This window comes from Molossus molossus, unplaced genomic scaffold, assembly GCF_014108415.1.
Source record: "Molossus molossus isolate mMolMol1 unplaced genomic scaffold, mMolMol1.p scaffold_m16_p_7, whole genome shotgun sequence".
NCBI classification, from domain to species: Eukaryota; Metazoa; Chordata; class Mammalia; order Chiroptera; family Molossidae; genus Molossus; species Molossus molossus.
This window is the reverse complement of record NW_023425401.1, coordinates 94,239,942-94,261,168: the sequence shown is the minus strand read 5'-3', so window position 1 is coordinate 94,261,168 and position 21,227 is coordinate 94,239,942. Positions and strand designations below refer to the sequence as shown.

The window sequence follows — 21,227 nt, the reverse complement described above, 5'->3', positions numbered from 1 at the left end:
AAAGCCCCCTTGAATGAGAATAATGGCTGAGGCCCTTTTTCCTCCCATAGACTGACCTTCAGATCACTCCTTGGGGAACAGCTGTGTCGGAGGCACCGCCCAACTTCTCTCCCCAGTCAGCCCTCCGAGGCCCTGCGACCAGAGCTGTGTTGCTGGTGAGTGGGAGGAGAAAAGTCGGGAAAGCAGCCAGGAGCGAGGGAAAGACTGACCTAAACCCACCAAGGGGGCAGAGAGTTCCCCATCCTCACCGCGTAGCTTCCACTGGAAAATGGGGAAGCTGAGAAACCAGATTCCAGCCTCAGAGTACAGATCACTTGTCCTTGTTTTCTTAAGAAGCCTCTACCTTCCAGACCTTGCCAGGAAGCTGGCGGCATTTTCACGAAGCAGTAATAACAAGGACAGAGCGTTCTAGCCTGCTGGAGCCTGCTGGCTGGTCACTCTTTCCACTGCCTTTTGTTTTCATGCATCATTCCCTCACTTGCTTCTCAGATTCCTCCAGGCTTTGAAAAAGCCACAAATGCTCCACACAGTGACACCACCCAGCAGGCTGGCAGACCTCGCTGACAATGAGCAATGGCGCGTATGCAGGCCCTGCCAGCCGACACCCAGTTGTACACCTAGTAAGAGTCCAGAAAGCGACCCCCTTCCCCATCAGCTTAGCTGGTAAAGGTGGGTCTTTTGAAAAAGTACCACTCAGTGGGCTGGTAAATCATAGACCCCTGTTTGATGCACAACGCATCTGTGAGGTATGTTGGACGGTGGCACATCTCTACCCGCTCCTCGAGGATCTAGATGCAGCCAACACAGATGTTACCCACAAAGCGACAGAGTGCTCTGACTGCCAATTCACATACCAATATCTTAGATTGTGCATATATGCACACAGGGAGCAAAAGCTCCCAGTATTTGTATTTCTGTCACCTGTGGCCTTTTCAAACCATACTCCAGAGCTACCCTACCGAATCTGAAAATAGGGCCCAGATATGTATATTTTTATTTTTAAAAAACTTGACGGTATTGGTTAGAATGTGGGAAAGAGAAATTCTCATATATTATTGATGAGAGTAAAAATCAGTCCAGCTAGCCCTGGCCGGTTTAGCTCGGAGGTTAGAGCGTCGGCCCACGGACCAATGAATCTCAGGTTCGATTCCGGTCAAGAGCACATACCTTGGTTGCAGTTGTCCCTGGCCCTGGTGGGGTCGGGAGAGAAGCAACCAGTCGATGTGGCTCTATCACATCACTGTTTCTCTCTGTCTCTCTCTCTCTCCCTCCCTCCCACTCTATCTGATAATAAGTAGAAAAATATCCTCGGGTGAGGAATTAAAAATAAAAAAATCAGTCCAGCTACTGTGGAGAGCAATTTTGTGAAGCTGAGAATGTGCACACAGTAAACCCTCGATTTAACGGACTTCAGATTTAATGGACAAAATTTCTGGGCTGTATGTTACATGTGAAAATTAACACTTAATTTAAAAATAATTTTAACCAAGATTTGCTTACAATTATCAGGTTATTTTTTGTTATGAATTCACTGTTATTCTGAACACATTTTAGCGACTAAGTCATATGTTGAAAAAAAACACTAGTAATTTCACTGACATAAATATTACATATCTGCAACTATAGTCTACATGTTTAAATCCAAGAGTCACTTCTCCTAAACAATATTCGTCCAATGATTAGCACGTGATCACACTGCACTGCGTGCTCAGTAATTGGTTCTGTGGTGGCAATTGGTTGTGGTGGAGTGGCGTGACTTTCTGCAGTAGTTTTCACGCGTGCTGGCCTGTGTTCCGATGTGAGCTAAGCTACACCCCAGCCACTTACAGTGACATGGATGCACAAATTTACCAGACCTATTCAGTATACATTTAAAATCACTGCAAAACATTATAATTACACAAATGTGCTTACATAAGTAAAAACAGGTAAACTAATTTGTCAATAAAAAAAATATTTTTTTCTTTTATTGATTTCACAGAGAGACGAAGTGAGAGGGAGAGAGAAACAAAAACATTGATGAGAGAGAACATCGATTGGCCACCTCCTGCATGCCCCCCACTGGAGACCTGGCCCACAACCTGGGCGTGTGCCCTGACCAGGAATCGAACCGGCGACCTCTTGGTGCATGGGTCGATGCTCAGTCACTGAGCCACACCAGCCAGACAAATTTGTCAACTTTTTAACCTACACATTTGGAAAACCTACTTTATTATATAACAGACTTGCTGCTTTAACAGACACTCCTTCAAGCAGAACTCTCACACATGTGCCCACTGAGGTTTATACAAGGACATTAATTATATGATGACTTGAAATAGCAAAAAACTATAAATATCCATCCACAGAATATATTCTAGAACATTTATAGTATGGGACTATAATGTAGTACCACATAGTATAATATTAATATATCATAAAGAAAGGACTAGCTTTACAAGTATCACATGGATAAATCTCAAAAAACATGATGTTATGCCCTGGCTGGTGTGGCTCACTGGTTAGAGCATCGGCCTGTGCACTGAAGAGTCTCAGGTTCGATTCCCTGTCAAGGGCACATACCTGGCTTGCAGGTTCGATCCCTGGCCCCATTTGGGAGGTTTGCAGGAGGCAACCAATTGATATGTCTCTCTCACGTCAATCTTTCTCTGTTCCTCTCTCTCTCTCCCCTCCTTCCCTTCCACTCTCTCTAAAAATCAGTGGATATGACATCCTTGGGTGAGGATTAACAACAACAACAAAAATTAAAATGATGTTGAAAAAATAAGTTTCAGACAAATATGTATAATATATACATCTTTAAACACCCAAAACATATATATTGCGTAGTAAAAATATAAAAACATGTGAGAAGGATTCCCACCATCTTTAAGAGATTGGTTACCTCTGGGTAGAGGTGGGATGGAGGGCCTTCTTTTGTAACTAAAACATTTTACCTATTTTTAAAGAAATCTTAAGCAAATATGGCAAGCGGCTATAATTTATAAAATCTGGATAGTGTCTATATGTCCCACCAGTGATTCTGAAGATCTTCCAGAGCAGAGAGATCTTTTGAGATTCTTAGGATTCAAAAACACTGAAAATAAAATTTGTTTATAGGGCTAAGCCAGTCCCATAAACACAGATGACACTATTCAGCCCTCTTAGTAACGTATGCACTTTGAGATGTTTTTCACTAGTGGAGGAGTTGTTACACAGATTCACACACACTCTCCTACTCAGACCTCCTGGGTCTGTGAGCATTCTTGACACAGTCAGAAGTGCAATGGAATGAAGCTAGAGATCCGTCCACATTTGGATACCATTATTATAATCATCAGAGAATCCCAAACATAGCTGAAAATCAGAATCACCTAATAAAAAGTTTAATGCCCTTGTCCGTGCCCCAGCCTCTGAGAATATGATACAATCGTTCTGGGGTGAAACCCAGGGATCTATATTTTTAATAGGCTTGTCCAGAGAGTCTGATGGTCAGCCAGGTGTGAGAAATGAGGATAACTAAACATGAGGCAGAGTAGTAAGAAGTTAGGAAAATTCCTTGGCAAATGGAATGGGGAAACTGAGACGGATAGCTGATTCAAACTGGCTCCCTCCAGTACCCTGACTCACCAGCTTCCTTCTCCCTTGCACATCCACTCCCTTAGGCATTAAGTCCTCAGGACAATGAGGTTCTGAGCTGTAATCTTAGGAACAAAGCCTCGGGTCTGTTGACAATAGAGACAGAGTTCTGGTCAAACTAAAGATAACATCTAGGCCTCAGTTATCTCTGGTTTGAGATAACTGAGAACTAAAAGCAGCAAAACTAGATGAAGCAACCCCAGAGGTGACATCAGGACCAGATTCAATGACTAATGACCAACCAGTAGAGACCAGGACCCGAAAAAAACACCTGGAAAGCTGATAAATATTCTATTGAGATCCCCAGAGACTTCCCCTAAAATCCCCACTTTGGGAAAACAGATAAAAAACCTAAGATGAAGGGCCCAGTGGGTGCTCTCTCTAGAGCATACCCACACCTTCAGATCCCTTCTTTCAGGAAAGCATCTTTGCTTTCTTTCTCCTAAGCTCCAGGGGCCCTTCTTTTGCCTCTGTAACTTGTTTCCTGAGTCCACACAGCCCAGCTGGCCCACTTCTTCTACCTCTGTGACTTTCTACATAAACGTTCTCTTTCACTTCTTGGCTCTGAATTCTTTCTCAGCCAAACTCAAGGATGGAGGTCTAACAATGCCACTAACAATCATGGTTATGTTTTATTAATGTTTTCAAAGAAGTTGGGATGGGAGAAAAAGAAGCAAGATGATTAAAGGAGGAAAGGGAGGAAGCAGGAAGAAAGGGAGGGACAGAGTGAGCTTTCAGATGCTTCCTATTCTATTTTCCTCCACTCTCCAACCTTAAATGTCTCTCCATCTTCTGAATTTTGCTAGAGCTCTAATTTTCTGTAAGTTCACTGGACAATTTTGCACTTCCCTTTACATTGCTGTAATGGGCTATTATTTACTCAATAGATTTATGTCTTATACCTTGAATTAGGCTATAAGCTTATTCAGGACAGGGACCATATCTTGTTTGTCTCTGTGGTTTCTATAGTAGTTAATACAATGCCTTGAGCAGCATAAACAGTAAAGCACCATGATTACACATAAAAGAGGGAACAAGTTTAGAGATGCGGTAGGATACAAGATCAATATACAAAACCCAATTGCATTTCTATACACTAGCAAAGAACAGTCTGAAAATTAAAATGAAATTCAATGTAATCCCTATCCCAGCTTTTTTTTTTTTTAGAAATTGGCAAGCTGATTCTGTAATTCATATGGAAATGTAACCCAGAATAAACAAAACACTCTTGAAGAGGATAAACAACACTGGAAGACACACATTTTCTGATTTCTAAATCTACAGCGAACCTACAGGACGAAGACATTGGCATAGTATACATATATAAATCAGTTGAATAGACTTGAGTATCCGCAAATAAACCCTCACATTTGTGGTCAATTGGTTTTTTGTTTATTTGTTTGTTTTTGACAAAGGTGTTAAGACAATTCAATAGGGAAAGATAGTTATTTTCAATAAACGGTGCTGGAACAACTTGATCTCCACATTCAACAGAATAAATTGGACTAAGCCGCATACCATACAAATAAATTAATTCAAAATAGATCATAGACCTAAATGTAAGTAAGAACTATAAAACTCCTAGGAGAAAACACAGGAGTAAATCTTTATGACCTGAATTTGTCAGTGGTTTCTTAGATATGTCACCAAAAGCAGAAGTGACAAAAGAAGAAAAATAAACAAACTGGACTTCAAAATTAAAAACTTTTGTACTCACAGAACACCATCAAGAAAGTAAAAAGACAACCCACAGAATGAGAGAAAACCTTTGCCCAAAGTATGTTTGACCAGAACCATATTCAAAATATATAAAAACCTAATACAACTCAATAATGAAAAGCCAACCCAATTAAAATATGGGAAAGCCTACAGCATTGTGAGAAAATAAATGTTTTGTTTAAGCTACCCAGTCTGTGGTATTTTGTTATGGCAGCTGTAGCAAACTAAGACAGTGGTTCATTTCAACATGTAACACTGATGTCATACATAAGAAAGGCCCATGCTTTGAATTACTGCATTTTGCAGGGTGGCATCTTTTAATCACTCATGTCATCAATTGTTAGAAATGTGAGAACTCTCAGAAGATCAAGTCCCGAGCAGTAGTTACCATGCATAGGCCCCGGAGCGCCCTGGCCTTCGCGAATGCCCTGTTCACCAACCCCAAGGAAGGTAAATACTTAGAAGATCTCTCCAGGCCCTCTGGATTTTCGTAAATTGAAAATTCATGAGATTGATCCCAAATGTGCTTGAACCTGGGGAAATGTCATTTAAAATGATGTTTAATTACTCAGAACTTTTAATAACATGGGGAAATGATTCTAATACATCTACTACTAAGTAAAAAGTCAGCATGTAAATGTAACATGTATAGATAGAATCACTTTATCTGTGTGATATGCATCGAAGAAAGACTGAATAAAAGACAGTCCAAGTTAACATGAATTTTTCTTTGTGGTGAGAGTATGGGTTATTTTTGTTTTGTTTTGTTTTTTCTTTATTTTCTCTTATTTCTGAATTTTCCAAAGTGAGCATGTATTATTTTTATAATCACAAAATATGCTTATATTTTAAAGATTAAAAACTGGGCATATAACCCAATGCTAGTATTGAGAGCCCTCTCCAGCAGACAAAGTGCCAGGACTCATAGGTCAGATCCAAGTGCTGCTGGAACCCTGCCGCCCACCTGTCCCCTTGGGACAGAGCCACTGGAGGTTGCCCCACGCCTGGGAATTCTGATTGTGTGTCTGCAGTGCCCTCCTGTCTGGAACAGATTCTCCTTTCAGACCCCTAACCCCTGATTCTGAACTTAGGTTTCTCTTTCTGGATTCGGGTGCCCACCCCTCTTTCTCTACCAACAACTCAACCTAACCTCTCCCACCCTGTGCCACACTGTCCCCCCACCCTTTTGTACTCTGAGGCCACCCACAGTGGCACACGGTTGGCTACCTGTGTCCTTCATGAGCAGAGCAGTTGAGAAGTGATACAAACAAGATGACAGGAGGAGGGCAAGAGAAGGGAAATACTAGGAGAAGTGCTTCTGAGGTTTCCTTCCCTTGGAGTCTGGACACTTCTGGCCCGCTGTCTAGTTTCTTGTTTCTCCTCCCTAGAGGAAGGGCGCAATCCAATTGGGGAATTGTGAAGCCTACACAGGACACGCTCAGTGTAGTTCCTCCTTTCTTCCCCTTCGGTATCTACCTGCCTACAGGGAGGGGCAGGGTCCCTTCCTACTCCAACCCTCATCCCTAGAATGAGAAGGCCTGCCTGGTCAAATGTTACTTGTGACTGGGTGAATAAGTCTACCTAAAGCTGAGATTCACTTAGTATTTAGTATTCCATTCTATCTCACAGGAAGCAGCAATCAAGGTAATATGCTGGTCTCCCTTTATCCACTCTTCTGTCTCATTTCTCATCTTGATCTGGATCCCAAAATGGAATTTTTTGCCCTGGTTGGTGTGGCTTGGTGGTTGGAGTGTCAGCCTGTGCACCAAAGGGTCACAGGTCCAATTCCCAGTCAAGGGCATGTACCTGGTTGCAGGTTAATCCCCAGCCCCAGTCAGGATAGGTGTGGAAGGCAACCAATCAATGTGTCTCTCTCACATCAATGTGTTCTCTCTCTCTCTCTTCTTCTCTCTCTCTCTCTCTCTTCCTCCCTTCTACTCTCTCTTTTTTTTTTTTTTTTTTAATCCTCACCCGAGGATATTTTTCCATTTTTTGTACAGATAGAGTGGGAGGGAGAGAGAGGAAGGGAGAGAGAGAGAGAAACATCGACGTGAAGGGACACATCGAGTGGCTGCCACCCGCACGACCAATCAGGGCCGGGGACAAACTGCAACCGAAGTACGTGCCCTTAGCGGGAACCGAACCCAGGTCTCTCCGGACCGCAGGCCGACGCTCTAACCGCTGAGCCAAACTGGCCAGGGCCCTTCTACTCTCTCTAAAGATCAATGTAGCCTGGCTGCTGTGGCTCAGTGGTTGAGCATCGACTCAAGCACCCAGAGGTCTCTGGTTTGATTCCTTGTCGGGGCACATGCCTAGGTTGTGGGCCCGATCCCTAGTGGGAGGCATGCAGGAGGTGGCCAATCGATGTTCTCTCATCAATGTTTCTATCTCTCTCTCCCTCTCCCTTCCTCTCTCTCTAAAAATCAATAAAGAAAAAACATCATAAAGATCAATGGAAAAAAAATATCCTCAGGTGAGGATTAACAAAAATAAATAAATAAACTTTAAAAAAAAGAATGCTATAGCCTGGCCAGTGTGGCTCGGATTGAGCGTCATCCCATGGACTTAGAGGTCCTGGTTCGATTCCTAGTCAGGGCACAAGCTTGGGGTTGCAGGCTCGATCCCCAGAAGGGGCGTGCAGGAGGCAGTTAATTGATGTTTCTCTCTCACATCAATGTTTCTCTCTCTCTCTCTCCCTTCGTCTCTCTCTCTAAAAAATCAATAAAAACATAAAAAAAAAAAAAGAATGCTATTTATGGGAGCTTCTCAGGGGCCTGAAAAGCCCGTTAAGAGCCATGTGCCCAGCATGAAGACAGGAGCTTTACACATGTTTGTTTATTTAATCTCCACAACAACCTCAGTACTTTACAGTATTTTCCTATTTCACATAAAAGGAAACTGGTGGTCAGAGAGGTTAAGAAACTTGCCAGGGGTCTCACAATGAGTGAGTGGCAGATGTCTCTCTGACTCCAATGCCCAAGTACTTTATGGATCAAACATTGTCTCTGGGTGCCACCAAGACACTCCTTTGGAACTGAGGTAGCAAGCTCATCTTTGTTAATATACTCCGTCCTAACCAACTGAGCTATCAATTGAGCAACACGCAAGGGAGGCAAAGGGGATACGACCAAAGGACAAGGAACAGGGTGAGTATAAAACTTTAAACCAAAAACATCAAGAACTATATCTTCCCTCAGATTTGTTGGAGACTTTTGGACAATTGACCTCCCCTGCTCCCCAACTTGTGCTCTGGCTTCCCTGGTTGTAAAATAATCCAATGATATCCTGACCTTCTTAAGTTAGACCACATGTCATGTTTTCCTGAGACTGACTTCCGCATAGTTGTCCTTTGCTCCCACTTGCTATTAAAAAAAAAAAAATGTATGTCATATCATCATGGAAAGCACATGGAGTAAAATAATAACTATAATGAATAATGAATCAGCTTAACAATCTATGAAAACCAGAAGTAGTGAAATGATGAACAGAAAATGATATTGAAATGCCAACTATAGGGGCTGACCCTTTAAATAGACTAGCTGAAGAAGATGTTTTGATCTGACCCTTAAGGGACAATCAGCTGGAGGGCTGAACCACAGTGACTGAGAGAGCCAACAACTCCCCAGATGCCAAGGGACCAGGCAGCATTTCCAGGAGTTCAAACCACTGCTACTTTCTTCTCATCTTCCCAACAAAAGCTCAGAAAGTGCAAGGGCACCCCACAGGTCACTAAGCACATTCCCAATCATCCTCCAGGGAAATCCGATGCTGAAAAATGGACCTATTCCAAAGTAGTGGTTCTTAAGCCAGATGAGGAATTACAGAGAAGACAGCCTTCCATGGAAAACACCCTGCCTCCAAATCCCCAATGTCTTCATTAGAGGACTGAAAACACAGGCATACCAGCTGGTCTCCACTGCTCCGAAGCAGTGCGGTACGGTGGCAGTGCCACAGGGCTGGCAAGCAAGAGACTAGCCTTCTAGTCGCCAGCTGTGCCAGATTTGAGCTGGGTGACCTTGGCAAAGGTGTTTAGCTTCTCTGGGCCTCACTTTTCTCATTTGTTAAATGAGGTTTGACTAGACTATGATGTTTTCTGCTTCTGAAATCCTATCTTTCGTCTTTGGATCTTACATTTAAAGAAAATTAAAGCAGGCTCTTGGGTGTTGAGTTTCTCAGAGATCCTGTGATTCCAGTGATCGTGCCTTCACCATTTCGGTATTTTTCACTGGCTTCCCTCCTTCCAAAAAATTAAACCTAAATTCTTTAACATGGCATTCAAGGTTCTTTGTGACCCACCATGCCTATCCAGCCACCAGCCCTTTGTGCCTACAGATGATGTATTTTCTACTCTGGCAATACTGGACTATTTGTGCTCCCCCATAATGCTCTTACTGCTCTATCCAACATTTATTAAGCGTGTACTCTGTGCTAGACTTGCTGGTAAGCAGGTCACATACTGTTCATTTTGCTTGGACTGCCTTGTATTAATTAAAGTAGAGCTTGCTGCTGTAACAAGTGAGCTGTGTAGTATCAATAGAGGTAATTTCTTAGTCATGTAATAGTTCAATGTAGCAAGCAGCCTTCCACCCAGAGTCCTTCTCTTTTGCAGCTGTGCCATCCTCTAAGCTTCAGTCCTTTACTTCCAGAGCTAACAGCTGGGACAAAGAAAGAAGAAAAGGCTCACCTACCTCTTAACCCAACCCAGAAATGGTGCACGTCACTTCTGATACATGTCCCATTAAGGAGAACTGGTCACCTGGCTAGATGTATAGGGACTTGGAAATTAGTAACGATACTTCTCAGAACATTTTCATACTATGGAATGAGAAAGCACAAGTCTTTGATGATCAACCAGCCATCACACACTATTCCTTGACTTGTCTACTTAGCAAAGGCTTATTCACCCTTCAAATCCAAGTGCTACCTCCTTTGCAAAGTCTTCCCTGACCTACGTAGGCAGATTTAGGTCCTTCTTTCCTATCGCTCACTGCACTTTTCACGTTTCTCCATTATGACAATTATCATAATGTACTGTGTGGTTTGCGCGCCAGTGTATTAAGTGGACTATGACCCTTGAGGCAGGAATCTTGTCTTTTCATTTTTGTATTTGGAAAGCTTAGCATAGTGCCTGGTAAATAGTTGTTCTACAGTGATATTTAATGAATTAATTAATATTATCAGTAAATAAAAAAATGAATGAATGATTACCCTAAAGAATAGAAGCTGGTTTTTACAAAGGAACACAGACCTTGGTTTAAAAAACAGAACTATTGGTTATTCAAGGTCATTTAAAGTACTAAAAAAGAAAATAAGCTTCCCTTATAAATGCTACAATTGTAGTTAATATTTTGCATTTTTATTTGTTTAGAGTATGTCTCTCCCATAAACCTCCATAAGGGTAGGAACCTTATATGTATTGTTCTTTGCTCTGATTCCAGCATCTAGCATCCTGTCGGGCACATAGTAGATACTCGATTAATAATTCAGAAGGAATGAATGGATAAAGGAATGAATAAGTACACAAATGAGAACTGCATCCTTAATCACGTGAGCCATATAATAAATATATAGCTTGGCTTATAAGAGGAAAGTATGGATGGGGCACTAAAAACTTACCACCACAACTCGAAAGACAGCAGAGTGCACATCAGGACTTTACCATCATCACTGTTTCATCATCCCCTTTGTATAAGAGGATGAACAAACATTATTGGAGGAAGCTAAAGTCTCAGTGGGAATGGTCGCCGATGAGTAAATGAGAACAAATGGATGTCTCTAAAATGGTTGCACTATCAAACAGCCTTTGTAAATTGGTTAATGAGAGAAGCAGGAAGCAAGAGTGCACACAGTTACGAAGTTGTGACAACCGTGACAAATACATTGATTGAGGGACCTATGAGAAGGGGGAACCATTTGATGAGACGGGCCATAGGCAAGTGCATGGGCAACTTCTGATCAGAACCTCTGCACAGGCCTTGGCCCAGGTATCTTGAACCTCTGGAAAGTCCTAAATATAATGAAGTAAATTTACAGTGTACACTGATTCGTGGTGGTAATGAGGTGGATGCTGATGTTGACAGATGGGTTTTCTCCAGAAACTGACCAAGACATTTGTGGTAGCGCTAGGCAGTAAGTGACCTGAGAAATAGGACAGGGCATTTTTTTTGCACACCTTTGATAACACACAAGAGCAGAAGAACTGTTGGCCTGCCTCAAGGAACTATCTGTTTTCCCTGTGAGCTGGGCATACAGCTAGCTCTCTTGAAGTTAGACGGAGCCATGTGACTGAGTTTTGGCCGCTAGGATGTGGATGGAAGTGATGGGTGCCAATTCTAGGTCTTGGCCCATAAAAAGCCTCCTGTGCAGTGTTCAGTATGCTCTTTCTCCACCCACTGGCTGAATGGTGAGGATTCTGAGTACCTAGAGGAACACAGAGTCTAAGTTGGAAGGAGTCTATGTCCCTGAATTACTTAGGGGATTGACCACCACATTCCACGCACTTCTACCCCTACCAATCCACTTTGGACTGTGACAACAACAATACATTTTGTTGGGTCAAATCATTGAGATTTTAAAGTCACATGTTATAACAATTATCCTAGTTTGATTAAAATACAACCCTACTTCTCAACTTTCAGGTAGGAAGAAACACTGTGGGTAAATTTCCGGAACCTCAGAGGATTAAGATAAAAGAAGGTATTAGAGAACACACCCAATATCGGCGAATATTGCATTTAATGGAATTCTGGAGTTAATTTTAAAGCCTTAGAAATTCCTACAGAGCTGAAGTCATGCCTGCCAGCCTCTGCTTATCTAACCAGTGCCTTCTGGACATTTTCACACTCTCTGGAGAACAGTGAATAACCATCTTCCAACTAGTATCTTATGTACCCCCCAACATGGCCTTGATTTAATATGCTTAGGGTCTAGTCAGATAATAACACATTTAAAACCTATCTTGTTGCCCTGGCTGGTTTAGCTCAGCAGTTAGAGCATCAGCCCAAAGACCGAAAGGTCACAGATTTGATTTGGATCAAGGGCACATGCTTGGGTTTCAGGTTCAATCCCCAACCCTGTGTGGGAGGCAACCAACCGATGTGTCTCTCTTGAATTGATTTCTCTCTCTCTCTCTCTCTCTCTCTCTCTCTCTCTCCCTCCCTCCCTCCCTTCCTTCCACTCTCTCTGAAAAGATCAATGAAAAAGTATCCTTGGGTGAGGATTAACAACAACAAAAAGACTGTTGTTATTTTTCTAAACACGGTGATTAAGAAGAAGAAAAAATAAATTCGTAAGTAACTTGGTGTTTGGAGATATATTTTAGAAATGATTATACAAGATTTGTTCAGCACAGTACTAATGAACTATTATGGGGGAGCCAGCAGGCACTGTGGCAAAAATGAGGTCTTTGGGTGCTTGCCTGAAGATGTTATTGGGAAACTTTTGTTTACTTACTAGACTTTGAAAATTAAATCATTCTTCAAGTAGCCTCTGGGTGTTAAGGACAGTAAATAAAGACGTGCTGATTGAAAACATTTAAAAACAACTTGTTACAGCCGTTAAAATAACATGGGATAAATTCAACCCCAAACAGAATATTCCGAATTCATTTGGCCCGTCCAACAGAAACACCACACTTTAAAGTTGGATTCTACCGGTCATCTCTCTGAAGAAGCTCCTCAAATGAAATTTAGCAGGAGCACGGGCAGGGGCTCTTGAAAGTGCTCTTAGTTGTAAATCTGAATCCATGAATGAAAAGGGGGCAGCTGACCTCCCTGTCTTGGGAGTGCCTAGAGAAAGGGGTGATCTGGGAGATAGTCGGGGCCTAGGGGGAGGAAGAATGAAAAGATTTAGGAGAGAGTCTCATTTTTCAGTAAAATCCCTGTGGGGCTGAGTTGGAAGAAGCGGACTTGGGACAGTACTTTTCTCTTCAGTAAGTAAATTCCGTTGCCCCATTTTCAAGGGGTGAAAACTAAGCCATGATGATCCTTTAACTTTCTTCATCTCTTCCACAAACTTCATCTTCTATCCCATTTCCCACATCATTCCATCCTTTTACTTCCCACCTAAAATCCCAAGTTTCCATAAACAGTACGGTAGCTAGGAGCGGACCTCGTACTTCTTACAGCTCATCACCAGGGCTATGTCAAAATCACATAGAAATCTAACAGAGGAGCAGGTTGGCGTAAGGATATGTGGTTAAGACATGCTAGCGAACTGAGTATCCTCCTCAAGTTAGGATTCATTCATCAACACAAAGATGTGCAATGTCCTTTTATATTCCATAGTCAGAGCCCTCCGGTTGGCAGGAGTTCCCAAGGGGGGCTGGTGTTGCTGGGCTGTTAGTGCTTCTCAACCTCTTCTCTCAATGATCAGATTCATTTGACCCCCAAGAGCTTTATTCTTTGAAAGACTTTTATCTACCTAATCAATCACATTTATTTTATTCTTTATTTATGTTTAGAGAGAGAGGAAGGGAGAGGGAGAGAGAGATAGAAACATTGATGAGAGAAAACATCGATTGGCCGCCTCCTGCATGCCCCCCCACTGGGGGTTTGGCCCACAACCTGGGCATGTGCCCTGACCTGGAATCGAACTGGCGACCTCTTGGTGCATAGGTCGATACTCAACCAGTGAGCCACGCCAGCCAGGCAATAAATCACATTTATAAAGAAAACATATTAAGTATTTATTACTTACCAGGTATTGTATTAATGGGTGCTATACACGTATTATCTAAAAATCCTCAAGTAGTCTGAAAAATAGAAATTACTAGCCCCATTTTACAAATGAGTAAACTGATATTAAGTAAATAGTCAAAGTCTTAAGCTAGAAACTAAATTCTGATTGGCCTCACCACTATACCCATATTGTGTCCAGTATACTCTCTCTACCATATAGAAAACTCACACAGCAACCAGAACATCTTCCTAGTGTGAAGATACAGTCTTCACAATGAGTCAGTGTAGCCTAATCTCCCCCATATTCCAGCCCCCCACTCCTCCAAAAAAGGAAAGAAGCTTTCCATTCTTTAGTCAACCTGTTCAGGCTTGTTGTGAGTACATATACATTCTTCTAGGCTTTTTTTTGAAGTACTGGGCATGTTTCAAGTAATTCCATTATTGTCCTTTATAGAACACCAAGAGCCTAGAGAATCCAGACAGGAAACTGGAGCTGGCAGTTAAAACAAGTGGGAGTTGGGCAGAGAGAGTTCAGAACACAGATTCCAGCACAGACCTCCTCCTCTGGATTCATTCTCCCCCTCCTTTGAGTCTATTGAGTATTCAGCGATACACCGTGGGCTGATGTAAGGCAGGGAATCCTCTGGGAACGTAAAGTTTGATTAGAATAGGGGGAGTCGTTGAAGAATGGCAGTCTAGGATGAGTGACAAATGAAGGGAAGAAAAGACAGGACTGGCCAGAGTGAGAGAAAGACATTTGATAATCTGGGAGACTCAGAAAGAAGCCAAGCCAGCTTTGTTGTGATTTGATTTTTTTAAAAACTCCCGTACAAAGAACGGAGGGAGAGGGACAAGGAGAGAAGCAGAAGAAGAGGAAAGGAAGGGAGAAGAAGAAGAGGAAAATAAAAAGAGGAAAGAGAAAGGGTGGCTAACCCTTTACACCGTTTAGTTTTATAAAGTATTGGTGGGGTCTTCACCAAATAAAGTCATCCCCAAGTGAAGGAGATGGAAAAGTGTTGGTCGGTCTTCCAGCCTCACTACGGTTGAAGAACTATTTTCTCAAAGGAACCTTCACCACCTCCCCTACCCAACTGGTATCACAGAAGCCAGAATCTTAAAAATTACAGAATAAATTAAGAAAAAGTATATTACTAATTCCAATAGTAAAATGAAAATTGTTAGTCCAATATCCTATGGTTAAATTCTGTCCTGCAATGCAGAAAATTCACAACTCCCCTATTTTTATGTTAGCTGAAAAACAAAATAACACACACACACACACACACACACAGCGATAATAACAAAAATCCCTCTCTGGGTATCTAAAACTACAGGGTAACCTTGAGCAGAGTTTAACTGACTTGGATATTTAATTGCTGTAAATAAAAGTGTTTGCATGGATATTAAAAATAACTAATTTTCCTCAGAAACTCAGATTCTTACTTTAAATAGCAAAATCCTTTAACTTAGTTGCTTATATTTTTAATGGATCAGTTATTTAGTTTATATTAACTAAAAGACAGGAGGTAAACATCGAAGGAAGAGAACAGATGCATTTTTTCCTTTCTCTAAAATTTAAACAGTACTCAAGAAACATCCGAAGCTCTGTCTATTCTGCATCCGAAGAAAATGCCCTTCCTTAATTTTTTATTATACAGTCTACAGTGTTTTTTTGGGGGAGGGGTTGGTTTGGCTTATTTTTTTGGCATGGGGCAGGGTAGTGGAAGTGGACAGGGAGTTACTGTAAACTGCCATAAAAGATTCTTCTGTATCTGAATTCCCAAAGTGTTTTGATTGTCTTTAACAAGTGTTAGCAAAAAGATCTATTTATCCATGGTTAAATTCTGGCAAATAACAAATTTCAGAGTACCTTCTTTTGGACTCAGAGAAAAAGTAGTCTCTGCTAGACTTCACATTCCAAAAATTTCTGCCTCGACTGACCATCCTTAGCAATAAACTTGAACTCTTGCGTCTACTGCATAAAGAGCATAAAACCTCAGTCTTAATCCTCTTATTCTTTATACAGGATAAAAGCTGTCCCCTAGGTGCCAGGCAACATCTCACAGTCCCTTTATCTGAACATTCAAAGTAGAGATAACCATTTTAAAATGATGCAAGTAGTCAATAATCCATTTTAAAAAAACAATTTTTTAAGAGGTTGCCATCACCTTAACCCACTGACTAATATTAGCCTCATCATTAGTGGGACAACTGCACATTTCGTATGGATACGATGCAATAGGAAGTACACAGTTATCACCTGAGAAGAATTCTTATCAAAAATGTTTAACCTGATTCTTATCACGCCTTTCTTGAGATTACAAGAAATACAGAGGACAGAAGAACACATTTAACAACACCATGAGAAAACAAATCCAGAAGGTGGGATATTTTACAGAATAATTGGCCAGAATTGTCAACAAGTCAGTGTCACAAAAATAAAATGTATATGAGTGTGATGAGAGGAGGCAGTTCCAGATTAGGACCCTTAAGAAACACAGTAAGCAGCCCTGGCTGGTCTGGCTCAGCGGTTAGAGTGTCAGCCCATGGACCAAAGGGTCAAAGGTTCAATTCCAGGTCAAGGGCATGTACCGGGGTTGCAGGTTTGATCCCTGGCCCCAGTGGGTTGTGTCTCTCACATCGATGTTTCTCTTTCCCTTCCACTCTAAAGAGCGGTGGAAACACATCCTCGTTTAGGAGTTTTGTTTTTTTAAAACCACAACAAGCAGAAGAAATATGTGGATCTTATTGAATTAACCATCTTTAAAAGATTGTTTGGGGGTTACTGGAGAGTTATTCCTAAAGGGTATAGAGTTTGTATGGGATAATGAAAATGTTCTGGAAATCGTGGTGGTAATTGTACAACACTGTGAATGTACTTAACCCACTGAATGATACACTGTGGGCTCCATCCCCGGGGCGTTCAGGAAGCAGCCAGTTGATGTTTCACTCACATTGATGTTTTTCTCTCTCTCTTCCTTTCCTCTCCTCTCTCTCTAAGAAAAAAAAAAAAAAAAGGTAAATTTTACAATAGGGAATATATGAATGTGGATAGGTATTAAATGCTATTGAAAAATTATGTGAATCTTGTTCAACGTGACAACAAAATTGTATTTACCTAATAAAGATGTGTTTATTGTTTATGGATGAATGCTGAAGTATTTGGGGTGACATATATAATAATATATATATGAAGAAAAAGAGAAAATAAAGAATATATGGCAAATTTTTGCAATTGTTTGGTCTAGGTGACAGATACTGGATGTTCACTATACTATTCTGATTCTTTTTCTGTATGTACTAGAATTTTTGCCGAGAGGGGAACCATGGACAAATCATCTCTGTTCAGCATCACAAACTGTGATTGGAGTGCTGAAAGGGAACCGTGAGTTACCCTGAGGGGACACTCTCTGGAAGGCCCACTTTCCAGGGGTAAGAAGGTGGGTGGCACAGGATGACATGGTGGTCATAGTCATGTGAATCTAACAGGGGTCATGCATATCAAAGAGCAGCCAACTGGCCAGTGGCTCAGCTGGTTGGAGCATCATCCCATACACCAAAAGGTTGTAGGTTTGATTCCTGGTCAGGGCACATGCCTAGGTTTTGGGTTCAATCCCCAGTTGGGGCACATACAGGGGGCAACCCATCGATGTTTCTCTCTCACATCAATATTTCTCTCTTCCTCTGTGTGTGTGTGTGTGGGGGGGGGGGTGTCTCTATTTCTCCCTTCCTGTCTCTCTAAAAATGAAACATATCTTTGGTGGAGAATTAAAATAAATAGATAGATAGACAAATAAGCAGCCAAAAGGAAAGTTCGAAGGGGCGAAGAAAATGTGTCACACCAAAACCAGAGCGCAGGAAGTCTGCAAAAAGAATCATTGCTATCCACTGTAACTGGCTCCCCAGTGACCCCCACATCTTCCCTCAGGGTTTGGTCTTTAATAGCACCGAAAGGTCAGACTGTTGCAGTTCTGGAAGCTAAACAGAGAGAAAAGAACTGTTTCACCAAAGGCACCGCATAGATCTTTTACAAATCAGTGCTCCAGAAAGCGAGTCACTAGGTTGTGTCTCCTCTAGAGCATTAGGAAGTTCATCTCTACCCTTATTCTTCTTCTTGAATAGAACGTTAGTGTACCTAACCTAGAAGAGCACTCAGAAGAGAAGGGAAGAAGACTTTGAAAAAATAACCACTCAGACACTTAATAAAGTAAAGCTCCGGGAATGTAAATGGATAGCTTCCCCTGCCCACAATATCTTATAACATCTGCAAAGCACTTCATTTATACCAACAATTATAACCTCGCAATAAAACACAAATCGCTTTAATAATTCTGCGATTTCTTTCCGGGTTAAAATCTTACTCAAAAAATCTCAAAATGAGCAGCTTCCTCTAAGGGTCTTTATTTGCAAGGAACTGTGACGTATTCTTACTCACCAAGGCATTCTGCTCAGGTTTGGTGTGATCCTGTCTTCTCCGCTACTTGCATCTCTGCGGCTCCATCAGGGAGCTTCCTCCAGTGAAAGAGCATCTAGGAGAGGGACTCACCTTCTCTGTCCTCTCCTTCCTCCTGTTCTGCAAGAGGAGACAGTAGTCTGATTGCAGGCATAGGGCCACAGTTACAGCAGTAGGGTATCTGGGGCTTCCCTCTCCTCCCCCCTCCCCTCCCCTCCCCTCCCCTCCCCTCCCCTCTCCTCTCCTCTCCTCTCCTCCCCTCTCTTTCCCTCCTCTCTTCACTTTTCTGCTCCCCTCCCATCCCTTTCCCTCCATTCTCCTCCTGCCCTCTTCCCTCCCCTCGCCTTTCTTCTGTTTCTTCCTTCTAGAATGGTCTCAGGAGGACATTTCTCCTTCATGCATGAAGTTCAGCCATTTTTTTCTCCTCTGTTTTCCCTAATGCCCTTAAATATATATATATATATACACACACACACACACATAAATATATAAAAGTATATATATACTTTTTACTGTACAATTACAGTTAACATACCATATTTTATTAGTTTCAGGTATACTACATAGTGATTAGACATTTATCTTACTTACGAAGCGATCACCCCAATAAATCTAGCACCCCTTTGACACCGTACATTATTGACTATATTCCCTATGTTATACTTTACATCCCCGTGACTGTTTTTATAACTGCTAATTTGTTATAACTTTAATCTCTTCACCTTTTTCTATCTCCCCAACCCCCCTCCCATCTGATAAGCATCAATTTGTTCTCCATATCTGAGTTTATTTTGTTTTTTAGATTCTACATATAAATGAACTTATATAGTATTTGTCTTTCTTTGACTTACTTTCCTTAGCATTATACCCTATAGGTCCATCCACGTTGTTGCAGATGGCAAGGTTTCATTCTTTTCTTATGGCTAAGTATTCCATTCATATATGTACCACATCTTCTTTACCAATTCGTCTATGGATGGGCACTTAGCTTGCTCCTATATCTCGGCTAGTGTAAATAATATATTAACAGAACATAGAGGCGCAAATGATCTTGATTACTTTCTTATCACACCCAGTGGAGCCTGATAAAATTGCAAGATTCAGGTGGCTTAGGGCAAGAAAATATGCCCGCCAATCTTCTACCTTGGCTGTGAGATCTAGGCCGGTTTACCAGAGAGCCCTGCTTTAGCATTTTAGGTGCAACCTGAATAACGAAATATTTAATTCTAGTCGCTCTGTGCTGTCAAGGATCAAGGCAGTACCTGGGCTAAGCCTGGACTTAGACATTCTTAGATACCTTGGCCTCAAAATACATTGTCTATTGATCTTATTTATCTATCTTTCTATCTACCTACCTACCTGGCTATCATGTTCCTCTCTATATATCTATTTATTAAGATATGCGTCACATACTATACAATTCATACAATTTAAAGTAAATAGCTCAATATATTTTAGTATATTCACAGAGTTGGGCAAACATAAACACAATCAATTTTAGAATATTTTATCACCTGCACCCTGGCCAGTTTGGCTCAGCGGTTGGAGCGTCGGCCTGCAGTCCAGAGAGACCCGGGTTCGGTTCCCACTAAGGGCACGTACCTCGGTTGCAGTTTGTCCCGGCCCTGGTTGGTCGTGCGGGTGGCAGCCACTCGATGTGTCCCTGTCGCATAGATGTTTCTCTCTCTCTCTCTTCCTCTCTCTCCCTCCCGCTCTATCTGAACAAAAAATGGAAAAATGTCCTCGGTTGAGGATTAAAAAAAAAAAGAAAGAAAAAAAAAGTTTATCACCCGGAAAACAACACCTTGTAGCCATCAGCAGTGACCCATTTCCTCCTAACCTCCTCCAGCAAACCTCAGCAAACAGATTTACTACTTTATTTTCTGTCTCTATAGATTTGCTTTTGTGGACATTTTATATAAGTGGGATTAATCTTTTGTGACTGCCTTCTTTTATGTAGCATGATGTTTTTAAATTTTATTTATGTTGTAATCATTCATTCATTTTTATTGCCAAATAATATCTATTGTATGTATGTATCATATTTTATTCAACCATTCATTAGCTGATAGACATTTGGGTTGTTTCTAACTTTAGGCCACTATGAATGCTGCTGCTATGAGTATTATGTACAGGTTTTGTGTTGACATATGTTTTCATTTTTTTTTGGTTGTATGTCTAAGAATGGAGTTGCTGGGTTATTATAATAACTTTATGTTTAATCTTTTGAGGAACTGCTAGACATATTTCCAAAGTGGTGTATCATTTTACATTCTCACAAGCAATGTATAAAGATTCCAGTTTCTCCATATCCTTGCCAATCTTTGTAATTATGTCTTCTTTATTATAGCTGTCCTATGGGATATGAAGAGGTGTCTGTCTCATTTTAAGGGATGTCTGTTTAAATTCTTTGCCCATTTAAAAACTGGGTTATTTGTCTTTTTATTATTGAGTTATAAGTGTTCTTTATATATTCCACATGTAAATCTCTTATCCAATATAGGGTTTGCAAATATTTTTTCCCATTCTGTAGACTGTCTTTTCACTTTCTTGGTGGTATCCTTTGAAACATAAATGTTTACATTTTGAATTTTAATAGTTTTACCTCATATTTAAGTCAATGGTCCATCTTGAGTTAATTTTTGTGTATGGTGTGAGGAAGGGGTCCATTTCCATTGTTTTGTGTGTGGATATCCATTGACATAGCACAATTCATTGAAAAGACTATTCTTTCCCCATTGTATTATCTTGGTACCCTT

At 41.2% G+C, this 21,227-nt stretch overlaps 1 protein-coding gene across 1 annotated transcript in view; it reads right to left on the bottom strand.

The window, feature by feature from the left end:
* Positions 1-18,473, bottom strand: part of MKLN1 (muskelin 1) — a 208,495-nt gene extending 190,022 nt beyond the window's left edge. The window contains exon 1 of the mRNA XM_036246258.1: positions 18,451-18,473. Coding sequence (XP_036102151.1) covers positions 18,451-18,458 — 8 coding nt within the window. The 5' untranslated portion in view covers positions 18,459-18,473. The remainder of the gene's footprint in view (positions 1-18,450) is intronic.
* Between the last annotated feature and the right edge of the window lie 2,754 nt (positions 18,474-21,227).